The sequence below is a fragment of the Lissotriton helveticus genome, chromosome 11 (assembly GCF_964261635.1).
Source record: "Lissotriton helveticus chromosome 11, aLisHel1.1, whole genome shotgun sequence".
In the NCBI taxonomy this organism is placed as follows: Eukaryota; Metazoa; Chordata; class Amphibia; order Caudata; family Salamandridae; genus Lissotriton; species Lissotriton helveticus.
In genome coordinates, this window is record NC_136072.1 from 851,148,634 (window position 1) to 851,171,552 (window position 22,919).

At 45.8% G+C, this 22,919-nt stretch overlaps 1 protein-coding gene across 2 annotated transcripts in view; it reads right to left on the minus strand.

Annotated features, from left to right (window-relative positions):
- SUSD2 (sushi domain containing 2) overlaps positions 1 to 22,919 on the minus strand; it is a 900,046-nt gene that overhangs the window by 687,761 nt on the left and 189,366 nt on the right. For both annotated transcript variants that reach the window (XM_078667086.1, XM_078667085.1), the window contains exon 2: positions 6,370 to 6,577. In XM_078667086.1, coding sequence (XP_078523212.1) covers positions 6,370 to 6,577 — 208 coding nt within the window. The remainder of the gene's footprint in view (positions 1 to 6,369; positions 6,578 to 22,919) is intronic.

The following is a 22,919-nucleotide window of genomic DNA, read 5'->3' on the forward strand; positions in this document are numbered from 1 at the left end:
CTCTTCATAATTATACTTGGGAAAGGAACAGGACACGGCAAATGGAAGAGTTTCTCCGTTGACAATGTCAAATTTCGCCAAAAGGTCTTGTGTGTTGTAGAAACATTTTCAGCAAAAAAATATAGTATAAATGAATATTACAATTTTAGGCAAACAAGTAAAGATATTTGGTCCCTGATTTAGAGTTTGACGGACGGGTACTCTGTCACAAACATGGCGGAAATCCCCTCCGCCTTATGACAAGGACATAGGATACCATAAGATATAATACGCTTGCAATAAGGCAGATGGTATATCTACCACATTTGGGACGGAGTGATCTGTCGATTAAAATTTACATCAGGTCTTTAATAACATTCCTCATATCACATTTTGCACTGGAACGGATGAGCAATACATGTTGCTCCAAGTTTGCAAAGGGAATTAGTAGTGGCTCTCATTGGTCACAGAGGGAGAAGAGTGGTAAACATTTTCCCAATGACTACAAAGTAAATTTTGATTCCCACTGGACTGGCTAATAACAGACAGACATGAAGAGAGCACGTTTAGCCTTTTTTATTTGTCGTTCCCTTCCTTTCTACCGGAGGGGCTGGATATTCACTGCACGCAATACCCAACCCCGCTGCTCCACACAACAGCTACTGGGGAGGCGGTAAACCACAGCATAAGTAAGGATCAGAAATATGGCAGAACCTGCATTTAGTCTGTTGAAAATAAACTTTTCTGTCTTCACAAAACCCATGAGAGATGGCCACGCGATGCTCGGTTGACGTAAGGGTTTCAGCTTATAGTGATTTGTTCCTCAACATGGCTCCTGATCACTGTGGACCTTTGTCGCATGCAACATTGGTCTCTAGATAGAGAAAAATAGGTTGTCCCTGAGCTTCCTTCCTAATTGTTTGCAACGGTCAACATCATTTACATTTTAACTCACGAAGAGAGATAAGAAAAACATATATGCTGCTACTTCAAAGAACAGTCGCATTCTTCTCCCCACCCTCACTCCACTCCACTATGACATTATTCATATATTAACCACAAACCTTAGCCCAACATCACTGCATGCTTAAGATTCTACAGATCTTGTATCCTGCTGAAATGTCCACTCTCGTAGCAATGGCCTTGTAGAAGGATGCAATAGGGTTATCAATGATAACATTCAGTTATCCATCGCTGGTGGGTTGGATTGGTACAAGGAATTTGAGGATTTGCTATGGGCAATTCGCACCTCTCATAATGCGGTCACAGGGGTGTTTCCGTTTACCCTTCTCAAAGGGTGTTAGCCTGCTACCAAGTTGATTTGTGTATTGATGGGTGGTTATAAGGTGGAAAGGAATATGTTGTCAGTGACGCTGAAGCATGAAGTGGCACAGAAGATGTATGCTTGTTGCACAAAACCAGAAAGAGCACATACTTCACTTATTAAACCTGGTGGTCAGAGTGTGACTACCTAGCATCATGACTAAAGGTCAGTTGAAATTCTCTCAACCAAAGAAAGTTATAATGGTTAAGGATAGAGTGGTCATGTTAGACGGTAACAAGTGGTGGAATAAAAGGGGCTGTCTCCATAGTGGGGTGGGGGTGCATGAAGAGGTGATTGTGTGAGAGGGGATGGATCTCAGGTCAATCCTGATCAAATGTCATACAGCATGAGAAGCTTCTGGACATCTTGTGAGAAGAGGCCACTCATAAAGCTTCAGGACTAGGGGCCAGATGTACAACCCTTCCAGTTTGCGAGTCGCAAATTGCATTGTTTTGTGACTGGCAATTTGCGACTGGCAAAATGGAATGTACAACAGTGTCTCAGACACTGTTTGTGATTCCCAATGGGGTCGCAAACAATTTGCCTCATTAATATTCATGAGGCAGGTTGCAATTTACGACCCCATTGGGAATGGTCAGCAAAGGGATGGTGGCCTGGTGGGGGCATCACAGCACCATGTATGTGACTGCTTATTAAATAAAGCAGTTTTATTTTAATGTAGCCCGTTTTCCTTGAAGGAAAACGAGATGCCTTTAAAAAAGAAAAATTAAACACATCTGTTTCATTTTTTAAGAGCAGGCAGTGGTCTGTGGGACCACTGCCCGGTCTCAAGAAATATTTTCGCTGCCTGTCACAAAGGGGAAAGGTTCCCTCGGGGACCCCTTCTCGTTTGCGAGTGGCTTACCTCCTTTTGAAGTAGGTGGTAAACTGCAAGTGTTTTGAGACTGCAGTTGCAGCCGCAAAACATTCAAACATAGAAGTGCAACTCGCTATTAGGAAGGGACAGCCTTGTCACTTTCCTTCCTAAAAGCGAGTCGCAAACCCTTTTTTGCGTGTCAGAATTAGGTTACGGACTCCCAAAATATGGTTTGTACATTGCACAGACCTATTTTGCGGTCGCAAACGGGCCAATTTCCCGTTTGCGCCCGCAAATAAACGGTCATACATCTGGCCCTATGTGTAACTGCCTTTGTATTCAGGCCCGGACTGGCCATAGCGGGCACCGGGCAACCCCCGGTGCGCCGCAAGGGTGGGGGCCAGTTTTTAGCCCCTAGGGGCCGATATTGTTACAGGGCCGTTTTTGCAGCATAGCTGCAAAATCGGCCCTGCAACAAAATCGGCCGAAAACCGGCCCTAGCAAAGTGCTCGGCGGCACCTCCAGCCCCCCCGAGTGGGGAGGGGGGCCGGCCGAGCACTTTGCCAGGGCCGGTTTTAGTTCCCAGTCCGGCACCATTGAAATATGCATTGTAAGTTTTTCTAATTATGTTTTTCTGTTTTAAATTGTGGTTTGTTTTGCCTTGTTTTATTTTTGTTTGTGGGATATGAAGAGAGATGTGTAAGGTTGGGATTCCACAATGGAATCCTAGTGTAATGTAAGGAATGTTATGGTTTGATTCAAACCGGCACTTGGAACTGTGCTTCACTTTTCCTGGAATAAATATACTCAGAAACTCTGGGGGCCTGCAGTGAGTTCCCCATACACAGCCTCCAGTTGTAAAGTGAATTCTATTAACTCCTCCATGGCCATAATTGCTGGATCTGCTGAGGACCTACCTCCTGTGCCTCCTGGCTCTCTCCTTTGTCCTGCCAGTGTTGCTGTTGCACCAGAGCGCAGGTTCTACCAAAGCTTATTAATTGCATCTATGAGTTAGAACCACGGCAGTAATTCTCCCTGAAATGGACAGCCAGATATTTCTTTTGCTTGCCCCAGGCACACTTAATGAGGTTTTGTTTATTGAATCATGATTGTGAGCTGCACATCCTTCCACAAGCAGTTCTAGCTCATTTTCACTTTCATTTCTTGCACCGTTCTCCCTTCTGCTTGCCGTGGTAACACCGAATTGTGTGGCTCTTCAGCTCCTCTATAGTGTGCTCTCATTGGCTGTACTGAGCAGGTGGTGTATTACTTCCTGGCTATAATGCCATTAGTCACTGCCAGAGTGACATTGGCAATTTGCAGCTCTGTACCATATACAAGTAATAAACCATTATTTTACAAATCAGCCTAATAACAAATTGCTATTTGGTACTGGTACCCCTGGGTACACTAGAATTTGCTATTCACAATTCGTGTTTTGGAAATTTTTGGTAATTCTGAATTGCAAAATTATGACTTCTGGCCCTATGACCTCTCGTATACTGGTCACATTGAATGTGTACTAATGTGATTACCAGCTGGCTATTTTCAGAACAATGTAATGCCACATGTCAGGCATGTACCGCAGGCCCCTGCATCCACTGTGGGACAGGGAGGGCAACCTTTCAGGGGCCCCTACACAATTTGGAAGGGCCCCATTTTACCCTAGGAAAATGAATATCTGTGAGATATGGGCTATTCTGTGGCCCCTCTTCGCATTTTGCAGGGGGGAGGGCCACCAGTTTACATTACGTCACTGCCATATGAGGCTGCACATTTCACAATACTTCACCTAACATATTCAGAAATACACTAACACCTTAGAGTCCTAGAATATCACATGGTTGGGAAGATTGTGTGCCAATATTATTTTTTTCAGTATTTCATGAGAGGTAGCTTCTTGAATCTTGCGGTTTCAGGTTTGCTATTCTGAGAACTTGCAAGGACAAGCGATGGGAAGTTATGTCAGAAATAACACCTTAGCTTCCGTAATGGTAGAGTGTCTCATGAAAGTAGGACAACGACTACCCCTCGTATATTTGACTTTAATAGGTTGCATCCTAACTAACGGGGAATGTTCGTAATTATCATAAACATTGGAATTAAGTTTAGCCTATAAAATAGGAATTTCTCCCAAAATATTTCTCTTACATTCTTGCCTTCATCAATGGCAGGTGGTGACCCTGATTTAGACTGAAAAGCCATGGCACCATTCCGAGATTGGCTAATGTGGTGGTTCTATGTTGTGCCCCTTGACAGGAATACTGCTAAATTCATCATAATTCTATTGCAGGCTTAGGGTACGATATTATGTGAAATAGCTGTCAGTCAAATGCAGGGGATGACATAGATAGCTGAGACTGTAGGTTAAAGGACTCATTGGGGTCTGTTCACCAAGGCATTAAATAAATGTTGTCTGCAAAGAAACAATCTGGCCATTCCTCCTGGACAGTATAAATAACTTTATTGAAATTACACCAGGGTGGTGGCACACTGTTACTCCAACCCTATAATCAAGTGTTAGTTATTTGCTCAGTTTGAGACTTCAAGAAGGGCCATACTATTGTCTCAAAGAAAATCCTAACTTCTATTGATCCATTCCATTATGGAAAAGATGAGGACGCCTATTCAAAAGTAGATCTCAATGCGGAGGAAATGACATTCTGACCAAACTCATTGTGTCCTATTTTGTCACACAATGGGCTAAACAATAGACCACATCTGGTTTTAAATTACATAGTTTGTATGTAATTGAAACCAACTTGATATTTATTGAGAATAGAACTGATCACTGCTAGAGATTCATTGTTATCTAATGTCTTTTTGTATTTATTATTTGTGATTATTCATACAAAATCATGCAAAATACCATCATTTATTTAACAAATTTGAACAATATTCCAGAGATTCTTTCATTATACAATTTTATCACACAACTCATCCACGGAATATTAATGACACTAAAAACACATCAAATCCCAATCCAAGCATAACAACAGGGAAACTCATTACATCTGGTGAAGAGAAAATTCAAGAACTCATGTAGTCTCTTATTAGGCCGTGTGGGGGATGCATTATAAATAGGGCACAATGTGACTGCTAGCACCATGGTTCACCCTTAACAGGGTGCACTGGGAGCACACCGGGACACTGCATACCATTACTGACAATGCGCTTCCTCAGGGCAGACACAAAATTGCCAATGCCCCAGGGGCAGCCCAGTAGTGTCTGGAGAAGTGACTGAAGCCACTGCTTCTTATTTCATAATGCAGCGGGATCCAACCAGCACTTCCAAGTGTGGGACAAAGTTATCCTGCAGGTAGCTGCAGTGAGTGACTGCACCTCCCTGGAGTGCGATATTTTCAGAATCATTGGGACCACCTGCCTGTCCTTTCAGGGGTCGCCCTCAAGGTGGCGGGTGGAGGTTCACTGACTGTGCCCCAAATCTTTGTGGTGCACAGTCAATGCATCTCCTGATGATCTCCTTGACTCTGAGCCCACACCCATAATGCAGAAGCAAAGTGTTTCCCTCAGTTGGTCCGGACAAATGTTTGGTTCGAGACAAAGGCTTCCCTTATTTGCCTGGGCCAAGGCAGCAAGCACATTTGGGAACACCCCATCAGGATAGCACCTGGCCTAGACATGTGTGATGCTATCTGCATTATAGGAGGGACCACACACGGGTCAGTGGACTCTTGTCTAATTCACAAGTGCACTGGGGGCACAGAAAGTGCATGCAGACACCCATTTCACACGCAGGGAACTTCATGTAATACGGACCCTAGTTGTCCAAATTAATATCACTAATCTCCACTTTTTACAGCTGTCTGCTGGTTTTAACAAGGAAAATGTACAACAGAATTGCTGCCCTCAATAGGCGGACCTTCTCTCATACATTGACCGACATCCCAGTGGCACATGGGCTGTTGGTCAAAGCTTTCCACTGACAAAGCCAGCGGATGCTCTGCTTTCAGAAACATGGTACTTTCCCTGATTAATCAGCATAAAGCCTGCACATTTGTTGGACAGAGCATCTGATGCTCTTTGGCAGGTATCCCACATGGTTCCTAACTCCCAAAGAGGCCCTCAACATAAGTACCTCTATTCATTGCCCTGATTACAAATTGTCATACAGCATGCAGAGACACCACTTAGACTCATCCATGAACATAGAGGGGCATCTTCAGTGATGTTCTGATGGGACTTTCAGGATAAGAAGAGAGGAACAGGAGTATCTTGGTACACTTACCTGCACTTCACAGTAGAGGTGGTGGTGTTAAAGGTTGGTCCTTGGATGATGAAGTCTGCGCCCCCCAACAGAGTCCCTGAGTAAGGGGAGATCTCCACACAGAAATTGCTGTAATCATAACAGCAGGTCCCTAGGCCTTTGCAGGTCACAAGGCAGGAACAGTTTATAAGCTGAAGTCCACAGAGGCCAGAGCAGGATTCGGGTGCACCTAAAATACAGTAGCACAATTCTATTAGTCATTTTCTTCATTAATAATATATCTCCTAAACAAGTACTTGTTATTTCTTTGGCTTCTAAGTTAGCCCTCATTAATGCTCAGTTTTCAACATCTTTCTTTCCATATGGCTTCTTTGACTTTCCTTTTATTACGTTGATTTTTAAATGAGCTAATAAGGGCTTGTGTAGACCTTCTGATCAAACAGACCAATGTTCTTCTTCCTGTTTCTCGCTTTTTTAATTTATCACATTCTACCTTCAGAGGGAGGAAGGTTCTTTAACTTTATAGACATTCTGTTTCCGGGCTAAACCAGTTGTTAAAGGCATCTGCCTCGAGGGAAGGGGCCATTTAACAACTTGCATTGCCCTCAGTGGGTAATAATGTTATAATAATGTTATAGTGCCCATATTTGCCCAAGGCTCCTATTTGTGCTTTTGTTAAATGTATAATAACCACAGTGTGTGGGTTTTTGCAGGAGGTAAAATTACACCGATGGCAACCCAGGATTGCACTGCATGCTTTTTACCAGGGCGATTTTCCCTACCCATTCTGAGTTTTGCAAGTTGGAATAAAGAACACATATGGTTTCCCATTTACCACATGGTAAAACTTTAAGTTTTCTCTTTCCCCAAATTACAAAACTCTGAATAAGGACCTGTTTTCGTTCCCTCACATTTCTACGGGTATTACCTATCGAAATTAGGGCTGTGAACAAATGTGGGCCCACCCGGAACTCAGAATGTCAACTGTGTCATAAATACTGTTTGCGATTAATTTGGCATTGTCCTTGAGGCGTTTATTATTTTTTATGACATTAACTACTTCTCACAGAATGTTACCCATTTCTCCTTATTGACTTAGCTTGAAACAATAAAAATATTTTACTCTGGACTTTGTAATTGTTCATCACATTTCCATGGTATTTAGTGCTTTTTTGCCTGTGACAGTGCATGTGCTGCATGCTTTCGAGCCTGCAAGACTTATTGTTTACAATAAAAGGCTTAGAGCCCACCCATTGCTTACTATTCATTGGCTTCATTGTGACTATTTTTAGCTGACTCCTAATTGGCCAGCTCATGGCAAGCACCACTTCCTTTCTTTGCTGTGGAGATAGTGCCCGTCTGCTGCTCGCCCTACGATTGAGGCACTATTTCTTCTTCCCTCTCTTAACAACCCCTTGTGCATGGTGCTTTTTATCCCCTCCCAGCTACCCCTTCTCCATGTTGCTGACCATCCAGTGCTCCCTGCCAGTCCCCTGCCCCTTCCTCGTTTTGCTCTCCCCATATCCTCCCTCTTCCTGCTGTTCGTTATTGCTGTTCCCTCCCTCTTCCCTGCACCTTTTTCTTGTTGCTGTTCTCCCTTTCCATTGTTGCTGCTGCCGCATCCTCCCCTGCACCTCCTTTGTGTTGCTTCCCTCCCGCTGTCCATTGTTGGTGCTCTCTCTGATCTCCCACGCACCTCTCCCGTGTGGTTTGCCCCCCACTAGTTTTTTTTTTTTTAACATATTGCACAGCAGAAAGGGCTGCCCATGCAACATGGCTTAAAAGTAAAAAAGAAAAGCTTCATGGCTGTTGGACATGGCCCTTTTTGCAGGGTCATCCATGAACTTTTTGCCTTCCTCCTAGCCATTTTGCTTACATGGTGTTGGTTGTTTTAGGACTCTGAGCACTTTAGCACTGCTGTCCAGTGTAAAGTGCATGTGCTCTCTGTGGTAAATATGGTAAACATTGGTCTACACCTGTTTGGCATATTTAATTTATCAGTCAGACCGTTGTAAAGTGGTACCTCATATTCCTGGGGCTGGTAAATTAACTGCTACTGGTGGGCTTGTAGCGCTGATTGCACCACCCACCAAAGTAGCATTTCAAACCTGTCTCAGGCCTCTGCCATTGCAGGGCCTGTGCGCGCAGTTTTACTGCCACTGTGACATGGCACTTAAAGTGTGTGCCATGTCTGTGATCTCCCTTTCATTGCATATCAATCACCCCCGAGGTAGGCCCTAGCTATCCCTATGGGCAGGGTGCTTAGTAGGTGAAAGTCAAGACATGTACCTTAAGTGTGTGACATGTCCATTTTGGTTTCTCACAGCTGTGAGGCTGCCCTCCCATGGGAATGCATTGGGGATTCCCTGATAAGTGTTTCAGTGATCTGAGAGGAGCAGCGTGGTCAATTTTGGTATGGTTGGAATAGTAACAGTAAATGCCGTGCAATGGTGTGCTCAAATTTATTATCACTATTTTAAAAATGCCACTTTTAGAAGTTTGCATTTCTGTGTGATATGTGTCTGCCTGCCTGATGTGAATTGCATGTCTTGCTTTGGAGTGACAGGGGCTGGTGAGGTGTGTGTGGCTCCAGGGAGGGCAGGGTGAGCCAGTGCTAGGCTGAATAGTGGATCTGCATTTGGAGTAGTGGGAGGTGTAGTCCCCTGACCCTGAATAGGTCTGTGCCTGCCTGGGTGAATGCTGGCTCTGCCCTCCTGTGGTGTGTCTGATGACGAACTCCACCTCACAATAGGGAAGAGGAGCCCTGTAAAGAGAGTGCTCCCCAAAAAAAAAGAACCAGCTCAGGCTGGTTCCCCCGAGCCCTATGCCAAGGGCAGACAAAAGGAAAATGTAGTATAAATATTGGGGCTGTGACCCCATGAAAAGGTTGTGCTTTCCTTGTGCATGGGACTTGCTTTTGCTGGGCCCCAGGAGGAACCCCCACGAGGGTCTGCCTCCCTACTAGAGGGCCCAGTGTACTGGCCTGCATGTGCCCAGCTTTGCCCCTCCGGACTCTAGAGTTCTAGCACCTTGTGAGCGCTGCATTTTTGGCTCCTGATGCGCTGCTCCAGGAAGAGAGGAGCATTTATGTTCTGCAGTGCTGCGCTGCATGAGTGTCACGAGGGAATCCCAGTGTGGGGATTCCCCCACATGGCATCAGTGGGGAGCGGGAGCCCCCCCCGCAATTTTGCATTATTGACAGCGGAGCCTACCACGCATGGTGGGTGCATCTGCAGCAGAGCGGGAGTCCCCTCCACACTGCAATTGCTGAAGGAGCTGGAGCCCACCCCGTGTTGGAGCATTTGAAGGCGGGAGCCTACTCCGCATCTTGTGGTGATTGAAAAATCAAGCGGAAGCCCACCTTGCATTGGTGTTATTTTGTGCATGTGTGCCCGTAATGCGGGAGCCCATCCCACATTGGCCAGGAATCACCGCCGTGGCTCGACTCAAAACAAAAAAGAGAGAGCCGCCAAAACGCGACCCAGAAGGCAGGCCTGACTGTGGGCGGGGCCTGCTGCATCTCCGGAGCAGCGCAGGCTCCATTTACGTCTCCCTCTGCCGTAGGAAGGTAGTCCAGCGGTTGCGGCCGGGTTGGAGGCCAAAATCAAGCCCCCGGAAGCCAGGAGAAGCCTGGCTGCATGCAGAGCTGGTCGAGGCAGGGTGCCGGTGCCCCTTTACCTGACTGGAGAAGGAGACTGGAGGAGTCTATGCGCAAAGCCCCGTGAGTGGGAGCTGAATGGGGAGCCGTGTTGGCATTACTCAGGCACGGTGGATGCCGATTGTGGAGAGAACATAGCTGCGCTGCCCGAGTGCAGGCAGCTACAACGAAGGGGGCATTTTTTTTTGCCACCAGGAGGAGCCCGGTGATCGGGGATCCCCCATGTGCAGTTGGTGCCGGAGCTACAAATTCTACAGTTGCACTGCAAGGGAGAGCAGGCAGCTGCAACATTTGGGCAAGTCATTTTTAGAAGTCCCGGAGTGGGACTTGGGGCAATTTGGTAATTAGGAGGTTCCTGGGCTAATTTTGCACTCAGCTGCACCACAGTTATGAGCAGCTGCAACAGGGGGCATTTTGTGTTCATAAGGAGAAGGGGGTGAGATGCATTCCATGCCCCAGCGCATTGCACACCATGGTTCTTGCTGCATTGACAGCCAGAGGGCTAATTGGAAAGCCCAGGAGTAGGCCCTGACATTCTAGACAGAGGGCATTTTGAGCCCCAGTGAAAGGCTAGCTGGCCTGGGGGTCATTTTGGATGGTGATGCCTAATATGATTGTGGCATCCTGTGTTTCTGGCTAATGTTTTGCTCAGAATGTTTATGCATAATGCATTTAAGCCTACAGGGATTGCGTAATGTGATTCTATGCCTAATGTTTGATGCCTAAGGTGATGCTAAGTACAGTATTTCGCCAGTAGTTACTGGTTGTGTTTCATATATGTTACTAGTGCTTTCTAAAGGTTTTGACAGTGGCCCGATTGGCCCTGTCCTGTGTATATAATCCCCTGTAAATATTACGTAGTGCCAGTTGGCACATTGTATAATATGTGATTATGATCTAATGTGTTTTGGATAATACAAAGGCTATTTTTATATACCCTGGTGTGGAGTTTCTTTTGTGGTGTGTCTAGTATGGTGCTGCTGTGTGTGTGTTGCGCAAACACTTTACACATTGTCTCTGGGATAAGCCTGACTGCTCGTGCCAAGCTACCAAGGGGGTGAGCAGGGGTTATCTTCAGCTTGTAACTCCCTTGCCCTGACTAGAGTGGTGGTTTCTGCCTGGCCTAGGCGCATGCCCTAGTCAATCAGAAATCCCATTTCTAACAATAGCACAAGCCAACCCTGGCCACATTATAGAGCTTTGTTTTCTAGACTTTAAGCCATTTTGCATAGTTTCGCCAATGCTTGCTTCATATTATGCATATCAGTAATTATTGTTTTATGCACCTCTGAAAACACGTCTTAAGATCCCTGCAAACTTCTCAACGATATGCTAACAATACGTTTGACAGACTTTTGTTTGACTTTGTGACAAGGGTTTTGTGGTGCTTTGGATTAAAAGGCCATTGAACACTCTGGCCCTCAGTAAGCCAGACCAATTTCTTACAGTAGATGTTCTATTATTGACACGGCAACTCTTAAATTTGGTCTAATTAGTACCAAGAGTTCCAGAACAATGATATTTAATACTAAGGTTAGTTACTTGACCTTCACTTGTTAATAATATGAGCCATAGATCTGCCATCATTACCATTGCAGAATCTATTTCTAAAACAGCATTTGTTACCTGGTCTTTGTCAATGTTGGCATGAATATGGAGGCAGCGGGTAAACGAACACTTTATAAGAATGTATCCTACATATGATATGTTGATCCCAATCCAATGAGGGTCAAAGTACATACTGTAAACATCCCCAATCCCACCTCAATTACATAGGTTATACACAAGCACGTAGAAGACACAACCAGTCTGATTATGCTCCAAAGCGAAGTGTGCAGCCACCCACTACGGATGGACTTCACATCTCATGAAGGAGACAGTGACCTGATGAATAGCATTTACGAGAGGACAATTGTGCAAGTGTTCATTTGTGGAAGAGATTGGTCAAAAGAGAGTGTCTTTCAATAAGTACCAAACAGGAGCATATCCCATCATTCAAACATGACAATTAATCAAGTCATTAAATTTGGGAGGACATCATATCATCGGGCATGCCAATTGCCAGTCAAGAGGCACAGGAAATGTCAAAGACCTCCTCTCCTGGGACAAGAGAAGACTTATAGTCCAAGCGATGGTCATAGTGAGTTGTTACTATGAGGGTGGATTACTCGAAGTCCTTCTAAAAATTCCTCTCAAAGGTGATATCCACTCTACCGCTTGGCTCATATCAGCCACCAAACAATGTAATCACATCTTGCCAATCAGGTGCCCTAAATTGGGCACCCAATGTGGTCTAGAGCACCCATAAGACTGCCTTCATCATTTAAAAGCTACTATTCTTGCCACCCTCCACCCTCTCATACTTACCAAGGAAACTGATCATCTCTGAAGGGAAAAGATCATTCAGCGGTAGATCCACCCTCTTACCCGAGCAAAGTTCTACAACAAATTGTCCATTTGCTGCCAATAGGATTTGGAATTTTTTTCCAACCCACATTCTAATAGCTTCCTCTCCAAACATATTCAGAGGTTTTTTTAAGTTTATGTACTACAATTGATTTTAGTACAAACTGAGCCACTTTCCAATAACCCCTGCTACAACTTTTCTTTCGTATTGATTTCCCTAACTAATATTCTGTAAACGAGAAGTGAGAATTAAACCCACCCCTCCTCAATACTAGAAACCACATAGCTCCATTTTACGTACTATCTGCTGTACGTATGTTCACTGTATGCACTATTCTTTGTGCATAACATGAATTATGCTAGCTCTGCAAAGGTTTAAGATCATACTATGCAAAACTATTTGAATAAAAGAAGCAATAATCACACAGTCGACACTTTGCAGAAGAATATATCATATGAAAATGAAGATTATCACATTAGCCTAAGTATTTAAGGGAACACAATTACCTGAAAGAAACGGGAAGCAGTGTTTACATCACATGCAGTACAATGCATGCAATTACAACGCAGTCGTTACAACGACCGCGTTGTTACAACTCTAACCATTACAACACAAGTTGTGTCTGCGACTTGCAGTAGGGGGCGCTCAAAGCTAAGGAATTGTATAATTTACTATTCAAACACCTTCTCTACTGTTGCGCATGCTGTAGTTGGAATAGTAAATTATACTATTCCTAAGTCCAGCGTGCCCCCTACAGCAAGTCGCAGAAACAACTTGCAATATAATGTTATGCTTTGTAACAACGCGGTTGTTGTAACGAATGCATTGTAATTGCGATGTAACATCGCATATTCGAAAAAAACATATATTGAAAACGCAAACAGCTAAAAGGCTGGGGTAGACATGACAACATTCCATCCTATCAAACAAATGTGTAATGAAGGATATATTCAGCCCAATAAACACATGCTTATACACAAACTGACATCACAATCATGCCCATTAACAATCCATCCAGAAAATCAAGAGAATTACCAGAGAGCAGCATAATGAACACGAATCACAATCATCCACCGCACCGCTAAATGCAGAATCTAACATACACAAGGGAGTCTAGTTGTGAACTCAAACCCAGCAAACCAGAGATAGGTCAATAGTAGAAATTATAGACCTCTTTTTATTAAAATCATTAAAAACATTTATGAAGGTTAAAAACAGGAATCACAAGGAATCAAATCACTTATATTTCATGTATGTATAATAAAGCACCACTGTTTTAGCATCATGTAGCAAGAAAACTAAACTTGCCACCAAGTACAAAGTTAACAAATCAAACAAACAGCATAAAAAAGATGAGAGTAAAACAAGACAATGCACTTTGTCATCAGGAAAATCACATCTGTGTGTATAAAACGTTAGGACTGGAACCCAATATATTTTATTTATTTATAGCTGTTTTATAACACGCTCGGTTACTGCCAGAGTATCCTGGCGTGAAAGAAGAGAAAAACAAGCAGGTGGCCCAAAAAAAAAAAAAAAAAGAAGAATTTTAAAATAGTCTAATAAGCAAATCTAAAAAGATGAGTTTTCAGTGCCTTCTTAAAAGGTACAAAATTCTGGATTGATCTTAAAAACAGTGGCAGAGTGTTCCAAGCAGATGCCGCAAGGACAGCAATTGACTGGCCTCCAAGGCGCACTCGCCGAAAGCGAGGTACGCTCAACAAATTATGATCAGCTGAACGTAGAGATCGAGTGGGGGCGTATATTGACCCTCGCTGAATATCTATGGTACCAGCCACCAACACAGATTGTATATCAAGTCATCAATGCATTTATTGGAGTTGTCCTGATTAAACCATCTTTATCAAGACTGTGATTAAACTCTCAAATCATATACATGAAAGTTAATCATTGCAGTACACCTGTATGTTAAAAAAACATACATACATCAAAAAATTCCATAAACAATTATTAAGAAAACACAATCAGAAAAACAGATCTAGTGCAGACACCCTCAAGTAAAGTGTGGAACCATATTATTACAAACATACATTAAGTAAGACCCGGATCCCATCTGGTAAAGAGAGTTCCACTATTAACATATATTGCCTCACTAGTTGAGCAAACAGTTATAGAGTCCCATGTCATACTCGTATAGTGTGCTCAGCCCATAGTGTGCACTCTTATCCCACTCACACTCTATGTTCAGCCTACTCATAGAGTACACTCATAGACCACTCATACTCTGTGCTCAGCCCACTCATAGTGAGCACTCTAAGCCCACTCATCCTCTATGCTCTGTCCACTCATAGTGTGCAGTCCTAGCCCACCCATACTCTGTGCTTGGCACACTCATAATGCACACACATGGACCACTCATACTCTGTGCTCAGCCCACTCATGGTGTGCACTCATAGACCACTCATACTCTGTGCTCAGCACACTCATAGTGTGCTCCCATAGACCAATCACAATCTGTGCTCAGCACACTCATGATGTGCACTCATAGACCACTCATACTCTGTGTTCAGCACATTCATAGTGTGCACTCATAGCCACTCATACTCTGTGCTCATCCCACTCACATTGTGCACTCATAGACCACTCATAATCTGTGCTCAGCTCACTTGTTGTGTCCACTCATAGACCACTCATACTCTGTGCTCAGCACACGCATAGTGTGCACTCATAGACCACTCATACTCTGTGTTCAGCACACTCAGTGTGCCCTCATAGACCACTCACACTCTATGCTCATACTACTCATAGTGTGCGCTCATATACCACTCATACTCTGTGCTCAGCCCGCTCATAGTGTGCACTCTTAGACCACTCATACTCTGTGCTCAGCACACTCATAGTGTGCACTCACGCGAATTGCACGTAGCACAGTGCAAACACGCGTAGCGTTGCACAGCGGTCATTTTTTGCTTGCTCGCAGTCCTCAACGTCAAGTTGGCGACCGCGAGCAAGCAAAATGACATCCCGGTGAGACTTTTTCCTCGTTCGCGATCAGCAACATCAAGTTGCCCATCACGAGCATGGAAAATAAACCTCCCGGCGAGATTCTCAACGCGGGGAGGTCAGGTTTCTCATTGCGAGTGGTCGCGTATGCTCTCGACCGCTCACGATGAGAAACTACGAGTCCATGTTGAGAAAGCTGCAGCTCGAGTAGAAATCTAAATGAGTGGCGGAAAACGACCGCTTGCACTGTGCAAGATGCAGTTTGCATTGATTGCACAGTGCGGACAAGCATCCGGCACTGTGCAATCAGTGCGAATGGCATTTTGCACAGTGTACTATGCAGTTCGCGTAGCTACGCATAGCTTTCGTAGTGCGAAGTGCACTTCGCGTAGCTAAGCGTAGCGCTACTTCGCGAACTACGCCCAGGGTTAGTATATTTCTCACAAACATGCAAGGAATAACATGTTTGGCGAGCACTCTTCCAGAGGGAGGAAAGCGCATTTTCCTAGTGGATTGTACTTTTCAAAATGTATATAATTGACTTAGGAAGAAGCCCACCGAGCATCTGGATGTCTCTTTTCTTAATAGGAAGTGTTCTCTTATTTAATATTTTTCCCGGGGATGTACGAACCGAGACTTTGGAAAGAGTTTCCATCAGGGGATGCTGTTAAAACAAACATTCTTTGTTAAAGGAAGAGACATGTTGAGAATGTGGATATTTCTGGTCTGGTGCGATTCTCTTATGACAAACATTATGTCCTAAAGGCGCAGTCGATAAGTCTTGCTTTTGACAATATTCTAAAACTGTAATGTCAAAAAATAGTTACAAAAAGAGAGCCAAATTCGCATTCTGTAACAATGTTCTCATGAGCAAAACCCGGGTCATTAGGTTGTGTTGTGGGCTTACTAAGAACACACAGGGGCTTGCAGACCACAGATTAGCTACCATTGTATTTGCTTTGTTTCTATCTGATGTCATTCTTTGTTTCAGCCTGACCATCTTGTGTTTGTTCCTCCCCTGGAGCATAGTACCTTTGCCAGCTCACTGGTTGGGCGGCTTCAAAGCCTCCTTTGGTCTTTTTAGGAAGCTACTTTTTCTTTTTAAGTGCTCCTTGTATTTTCCACCTGTCTCACTTGTGTGTTGCCCCTCCTCACTGCTCTCTCTCACTCATGTGCTTCTCAGCCTCCTATGCTCTCTGCCCCCCCAGCTCCATAATTTGAACTCTCATCTGTGTGCTTCTCTGTCCCAGGCACTCCATTGATGTACTCTCTCGTGTATGTACCTCTCCCTGTGCCCTTGTGTGGTTATCTTCCTAGTGTGTTTCTCACCTGTCTCTTTTATTTTTCCCAGATCATCGCTGCTGATGGACTTGCATGGAGTACTGCCCGCAGGAAATTACATCATCTGACAAAGCCCCTTCCACCAGTCAACCACTAATGGGCAATGGGTTGTGGGTGTCCCTTGTAGAGCCTATTCCCATCTTTAGGTAGACAGTCCTGGGCTACACTGGCAGCAGGTGAGGAGGGCAGGTCAAACCCCCACACAGCAGCTCCTCTATGGCCAGCAGCCCAAGTTGATCGGACACAATAGGGCATATGTGCAAAAAATTGTCGGAGCGCGGAGCTGCGGCAAATTTTCAAAATGCAGGGATGTGCAATACTTACTAAAATATGGTGCACCCCTGTGTTTTCCCTAGCGCTAGCACTAAAGTCGCCTAGTGCCAATGCAGGCGCCCTTGCAGCATAGTGCAAGATCCCCTGCGTTGCAAGGAATTATTGATTATGTGCAGGAAGGTGTCCATTCCTGCATCTAAACAATCCATAATGACTTTTTGTTAGTTCTATGTGTGCTGCATTCTGCAGCATACATAAAAGTAGCAAATTGTCATTATTTAATGATTGTTTAGGTGCAGGAAAGGACACATTCCTCCACATAAACATTTATTAATTACTTTTTGCTGTTTTTATGTGTGCTGCATTCTGCAGCACACATAGAAAAAGCAAAAACGAGAAGAAATATAAGCATTTCTCCTCGTGCGCCATTCTAGAGCATGCACTTGCATGGTGTTAATTTTTTGCCGCTGCTACATATTCACATCTCCTTGTAAATCTGGGGTGGCGTCAAAAAGCAATGGGTGTTGCGGTGAAACGCCCACAGCAGCGCCAATTGCACCTCCCTTTCATGCAGATACCTGCGTGAAAGGGAAGCATATTTAGAAAGTGGCGTTAAGCCACTTTTTAATGCCACTTTGTATTAATGTTCAGGGAATATCGCCACCGGAGCATCAACAAAGGTGACTCTCTGGTGACACTAGGGGTTTGCACTTATGCCGCAATGTTGTTTTGTTCTGAACTCCACAATGTTGTTTTTCCTTCTCCCCATCCAGCTACTTCTTAGCAGGCCAGAGCTTCTCAGTACTGCATTTTGTTGCTTAGCATCCTCCATGTGCCTTATGTGTTTTTAGACTGTCCTTGTCACACCAGAGAATAAAATGCAACATGATGTTTTGTGAGGAAAGCATCACATCCACGTGAAAGAGCAAGTTTCAGAAGATTGCAAATACAAAAGTTATTTAAAAAATGCAACCTAACTCTCGCTTTTGATGTACTGGAAAAATTTTCACAGCAAAGCACTGAAGTCACAATTGCATTGTAGGACCTTCCTTTAAATAAATAACCTAGTTCATTTGTAGTGTTTTAATAACGTCTACCACTGGCACTGGTGGGTAGTTTGAAGAGCACGGATGCACATTGGTGCACTATCATTCTATCACAGTTTTACTATGTAATGACAATGCCGAAGTGCATTTTTTGGCAAGTGAGATGGTTCCCCTAAGTTAGGCACGGTCTCCCTCTAACACAACTTCTTTCTCTCCAGCTCCCAGTGAAAATTAGAGAAGCTAAACCTTTGCTCTAACCCACAGTCCTACAATGCGGGTCTCTGGAGGGCCGGATCCATGGCAGATTTTTAGCATAGCCACATTTAGATAAATGTAGGTATCTTAAAAATCTGGCATGGATCTGGCCCTCCAGGGCCGACATTGGAGAACCCTGCTCTAACCTGTCACCAGTTTTGACGTCATCTTCCCTGCCCTCGCTTTACTTTGTATATTTGCATTACATCTCGCTTTACTTTGTATATTTGCATACATTATGTAGATGTGTAGGTCTCTATAGCGTCTACATTAGTTTTGGCACTCATACCATAACAAATCCAATGACTCTTTGGAGGGTGTTTTGTAAAGCTGACATTTATTAAGCATTGAGTCTTTGAACAGTAGACATTAAACTTGACATAACAGTTTTATATTTCTGTAAAGGCATTCAGAACTGGTGTGACACTCTGTCGCATCCACACCATAGAGAAAAACATTTAACAATTCTGCTTGCCTTTGAATGTAGCTAACATGATCAGCTGTTATATACCAAGGTTTTAAAATAAAAGATACTGTTATAAGTGCATCAATTACAGTATTCAATATGAATAGTTTATATGATTTTTAAGTCAAACAAGGTTTCATTCATACCCCTGGAAGAGAACATTTCCACTTTCAAAGCCATCAGTAAAAGCTGTTAAAAGAATAACTGGATCAGATGGGTCAACAGCACCCTGTAGTGAAAACAGTGGTTTAAATACAATTTCTATGCATAGCCTACATTCGGCTTCAGCTGTGTATTGTTGTCAAAAGGGGTGTGTGCACAATGAGGTGCACAGAGTAATCCCTGTGCTTATAATTAGTTGGCTTTCTTGTCAGTGGCATTTGCTTACTGTTATTCCATGGCATGCCTTCCCATCTTGTTCCTGTCCCCACTCTGGATTATAGCTGTTTTACAATGTTTCTGACTGGATGAATTGAACACCTCCAATGCAAGTTTTCATATCAGAAAAAATACCTATGTATATTTGCTATTGTGATGGTGAAATTTGGTTTGCTAGGAGCACGGTTTCCAAGACCTACTTTTGTAAACTTTTGTAAATTCCTGAAAGTCCACATTCTGCACCATAGCAAGGACATACCTGCTAGAATCTTTTAAGAATCGCACCTCATTAATTTCATGTTAACCATAATGGTTTTGACACTGATTCATCATTAACCTTATAATGTCTCCTCTACCGTTGTCTTGTTGTGAAAGACCTGTTGTGGTCCATACCAAAAATGTAGTGGGCTTAGAGCCTGCCTATTCCTTACCCTTAGCTGGCAATTTTACTCTCATTTGCTTGCTTGGTTATGCAATGGTGTGCCTTTCTCTATGCTTATCCTGGAGCATATTCTTTTTTCCATCCACTTTTTTTTCTTTGCTTTTAGCACTCCATAAGAGTGCATGTGTATTTAGCTTTTTACCTAAGTGGGTTGCTTTCCCCCCCGCATTCAACCGCCTCCTGTACACATTCCATTTTGCTCCTGCACCACCCACCACAAAAGCATGTCCATTGCTCCCCTGGTCCCTTGCTTTTGAATAATTTCCACCGCATGCAGTCTTTTTACTTTTTTTTCTTTTCTTTAAGGTTTGGAAGCACCGGGCTGCCTTACTTTGCTGCGTGACTGCTTCTCCTGTCAAAATATGATTTTGTGGGTTGAAAAAAATATTTATTTTTCTATTTACTAATACACCATCTGGGATCAGTAAAAAAAATTAATTGGCACCTGCTCATTAACTAAGGCTATATTTATGAAAATAGTGGTGTAGGGTAGCGCAGCGAGGCAGGAATGCGCCATATTTATCAAATACAGTGCATTCCTGTACTTTCCCCTTGCACTGAAGCCGTTTTGGCAGCCTAGTGCCAACAAAGGCACCTTTGCACCATGGTGAAGGAGTGCCTCTGTAGCATGCAGGATCGATTTTCTGCAACACAGGGCACTTTCCTGCACAAAAACAATCTCGAGATGCTTTTTCTTTTTTCAATGTGTGCTGCCAATGCAGCACACTTAGAAAAAGGAAAAAGCTAGGGGGCATATCATCAAGAAACGACGTTAACATTATCGCCGCTTTAGCGGAAGAAAACTGCTGCTAAAGCGGCGATAATGGCCTTGATAATACGCCCTTGTGAATTCCCATAGAAGCCCATATTCTGGAGTGAACATGGGCTTCTATGGGAATTCTCAACGGCGTATTATCAAGCCCATTATCGCCGCTTTAGCGGCAGTTTTCGGCCGCTAAAAGGGCGATAATGTTAACGCCATGCTTGATAATATGCCCCTAGGAGACATAAAGATATTTCTCCTCGTTATTCCGCACCGGGGGTGGGGTAAAATATTGGCTCAATCTCAGGCTTACAAGTCCTTGTAAATCTGGGAATGCGTCAAAAACCATGAGAGTTGCGTGGGAACACCCACCGCAACGCCCATGGAATGCCTCCCTTGCGGAGAGTAAGACAACACAGCATTTGCACTGCTTTGTCTTACTCCAGATTATTGAACCCATTCAAAGCCATGCAATATAGCTATGCATGGCTTCATAAATCTGATTTAGAGGCTTGCGTCACGCATGTACCCCTTTGCGTGGTATAAATATGATGCAAGCTTCATAAATATAGCCCTAAGTGTGCACGTATACGTCAACATGCATGAGGGGGCCCATGGAATGCTGTGGCTGCTATTGCAGCTGCTACATTTTGCCCTATTTTTTCAGATGCTGCACTGCACAGGCCAAGACATTGGCAAAGCCACAAGATCAAAAAGGCAAGACCTGGGGGCGTGGCCAAGATGGCGTCGGAGTAGGACGCTTTTCCCTGCCTCTTCGGCGCCGATCCAGCAAAGCTGCTGATAGCGCGGCACCTGGTGTCCAGCTCGGCCTCTAATCGGTGGCGGAGGTCGCCGGTACACTGCGGTGGAGCACGGTGCCGTCGGCGAGGAGAGGGGTCGCCCGGAGAGGCTGCGGGACCGGCGGAGCTCTGCAGCCTGTGGATCCCCGGTCTGGATTAGCGGAGGCCGGCCCGGCGAGTCGCGGGGCCCACCGCGACGGAGGAGATTCTTTCTGCGCCCCGCCCCGCCCTGGGTCATCTTGCGTCGGACCGCCTGGGCTGCGGGCTGTCGGCGGAGGCGGCGAGGGGCGGCTGCGATCTCCGGTGGGGCCTGGGGGTGCCGGCGAGTGGCGGCCCGGAGAGCGGAGAGGTCCCGGAGACCTCGGTGAGGGGCGGCGCCACTGTGCCCCACCGGGGTCCGGAGGAGCACCTGTAGTGCGGCGAGGACCGAGCTCCGCGAGGGCCCCAGGAAGCCTAGTCCTGGTGAGTGACCCCCCGCTCTGGACAGGGGAGGTGCGGAGGGAGCCCGGCCAGCTGACGGGGCCCGTCGAGGGACGTATTGGGGGTTCTGCCGGCCCCTGGTGCGGCGGCGACCTAGTGACTGCTCCTGGGGTGGTGCATGCCCCGGGCCCCTTCTGTGGACTGGCGCGGCGCCGCTGGTGCTGTGGGGGTGTACCCACACGGCGGAGGGACCTGACCTGGGAGGAGTGTGGGGGCCCGGGAGCACCGGCCCGGAGGTGTGGTGGAGGCCCCGGGCGCTTCCCAGAGGCCGCATTTACCCGGACAGGAGCTGCTGGACTCGGCGCGTGGAGACGAGCGCCGACCCTGTGGGGGTGCTAACAGTGGACGGCGATTCAAGCAGGGCGAGAGCGATCGAGGCTGGCGCGGCCTCCTACGCTGCTGAGGGGCTTTAAAGGCTGCGTTTGGTGCCAGACTGGATGGTGTGTGAGCCGAGGGGACTGCGGCTGCCCATTGCCTGTGCCCGGACTTCCAGAGGGGGCTCCGGTCCTACGCTGCGAGCTGGTGCGGACTAGGGGTGCTGTTGGGGGTGCGTACCTGGAGGCCCGGAGGTGCTCTGGTTGAGGAGCGTGGCGCCGCCATTTTGCCTGGCTCAACCGACTGTTTGAGTGCGTAGCGCTCGCTCCTGGACTTCTGCTGTCTGGATTGCCTTCGTGCACCGCCTCTCCAGGGCTTGTCGTAGCTGACTGGGGGCCCCTTGATCCCTGGGTTTTGCGCACTCCTACCTCCTGGTATCTGGGCGCCGGAGATTCGCTGGGAGCCTCTGGCCAGGAGCTGTGTGGCGGACACAGAGTGGGGCTGCCCGCCGGGGCCAACTACTGCGCCTGCAGGCCCGGATCTGGGTACTGCTTGGTTCTGGTGGTGACTGGTGGAGCGTTCGCCCTGGTGCAGGGCGCCCGGCATTATGGCTAACCAGGCCCGCAAGGGACGCGTTCTGAAGGACGGCGCAGCTAGATCGTCACAGCAGCCGGCGTCCCCCGGTACAAGTGGGTCGCCCAGAATGTCCGATGACGAGGCCCCGGCCACTAAGGCTTTTATGACCGAACTTTTTGCTTCCATCAAGGAGGACATCTCCGAGCTGCGGGCGCAGCTGGCCTCTGATCTCCGGGAAGTACGGCGAGATGTTGATGGGATTGGTGAAAGGGTGGCGACTCTTGAGGACCATGATTTGAGCACGGCCAATGATGTCCACTTACTCCAGCAAGACGTCATTCGCCTCACGGAGCAGAACTTGGACCTGCAGGCACACATGGAAGATCTTGAGAACCGCTCCCGGCGGA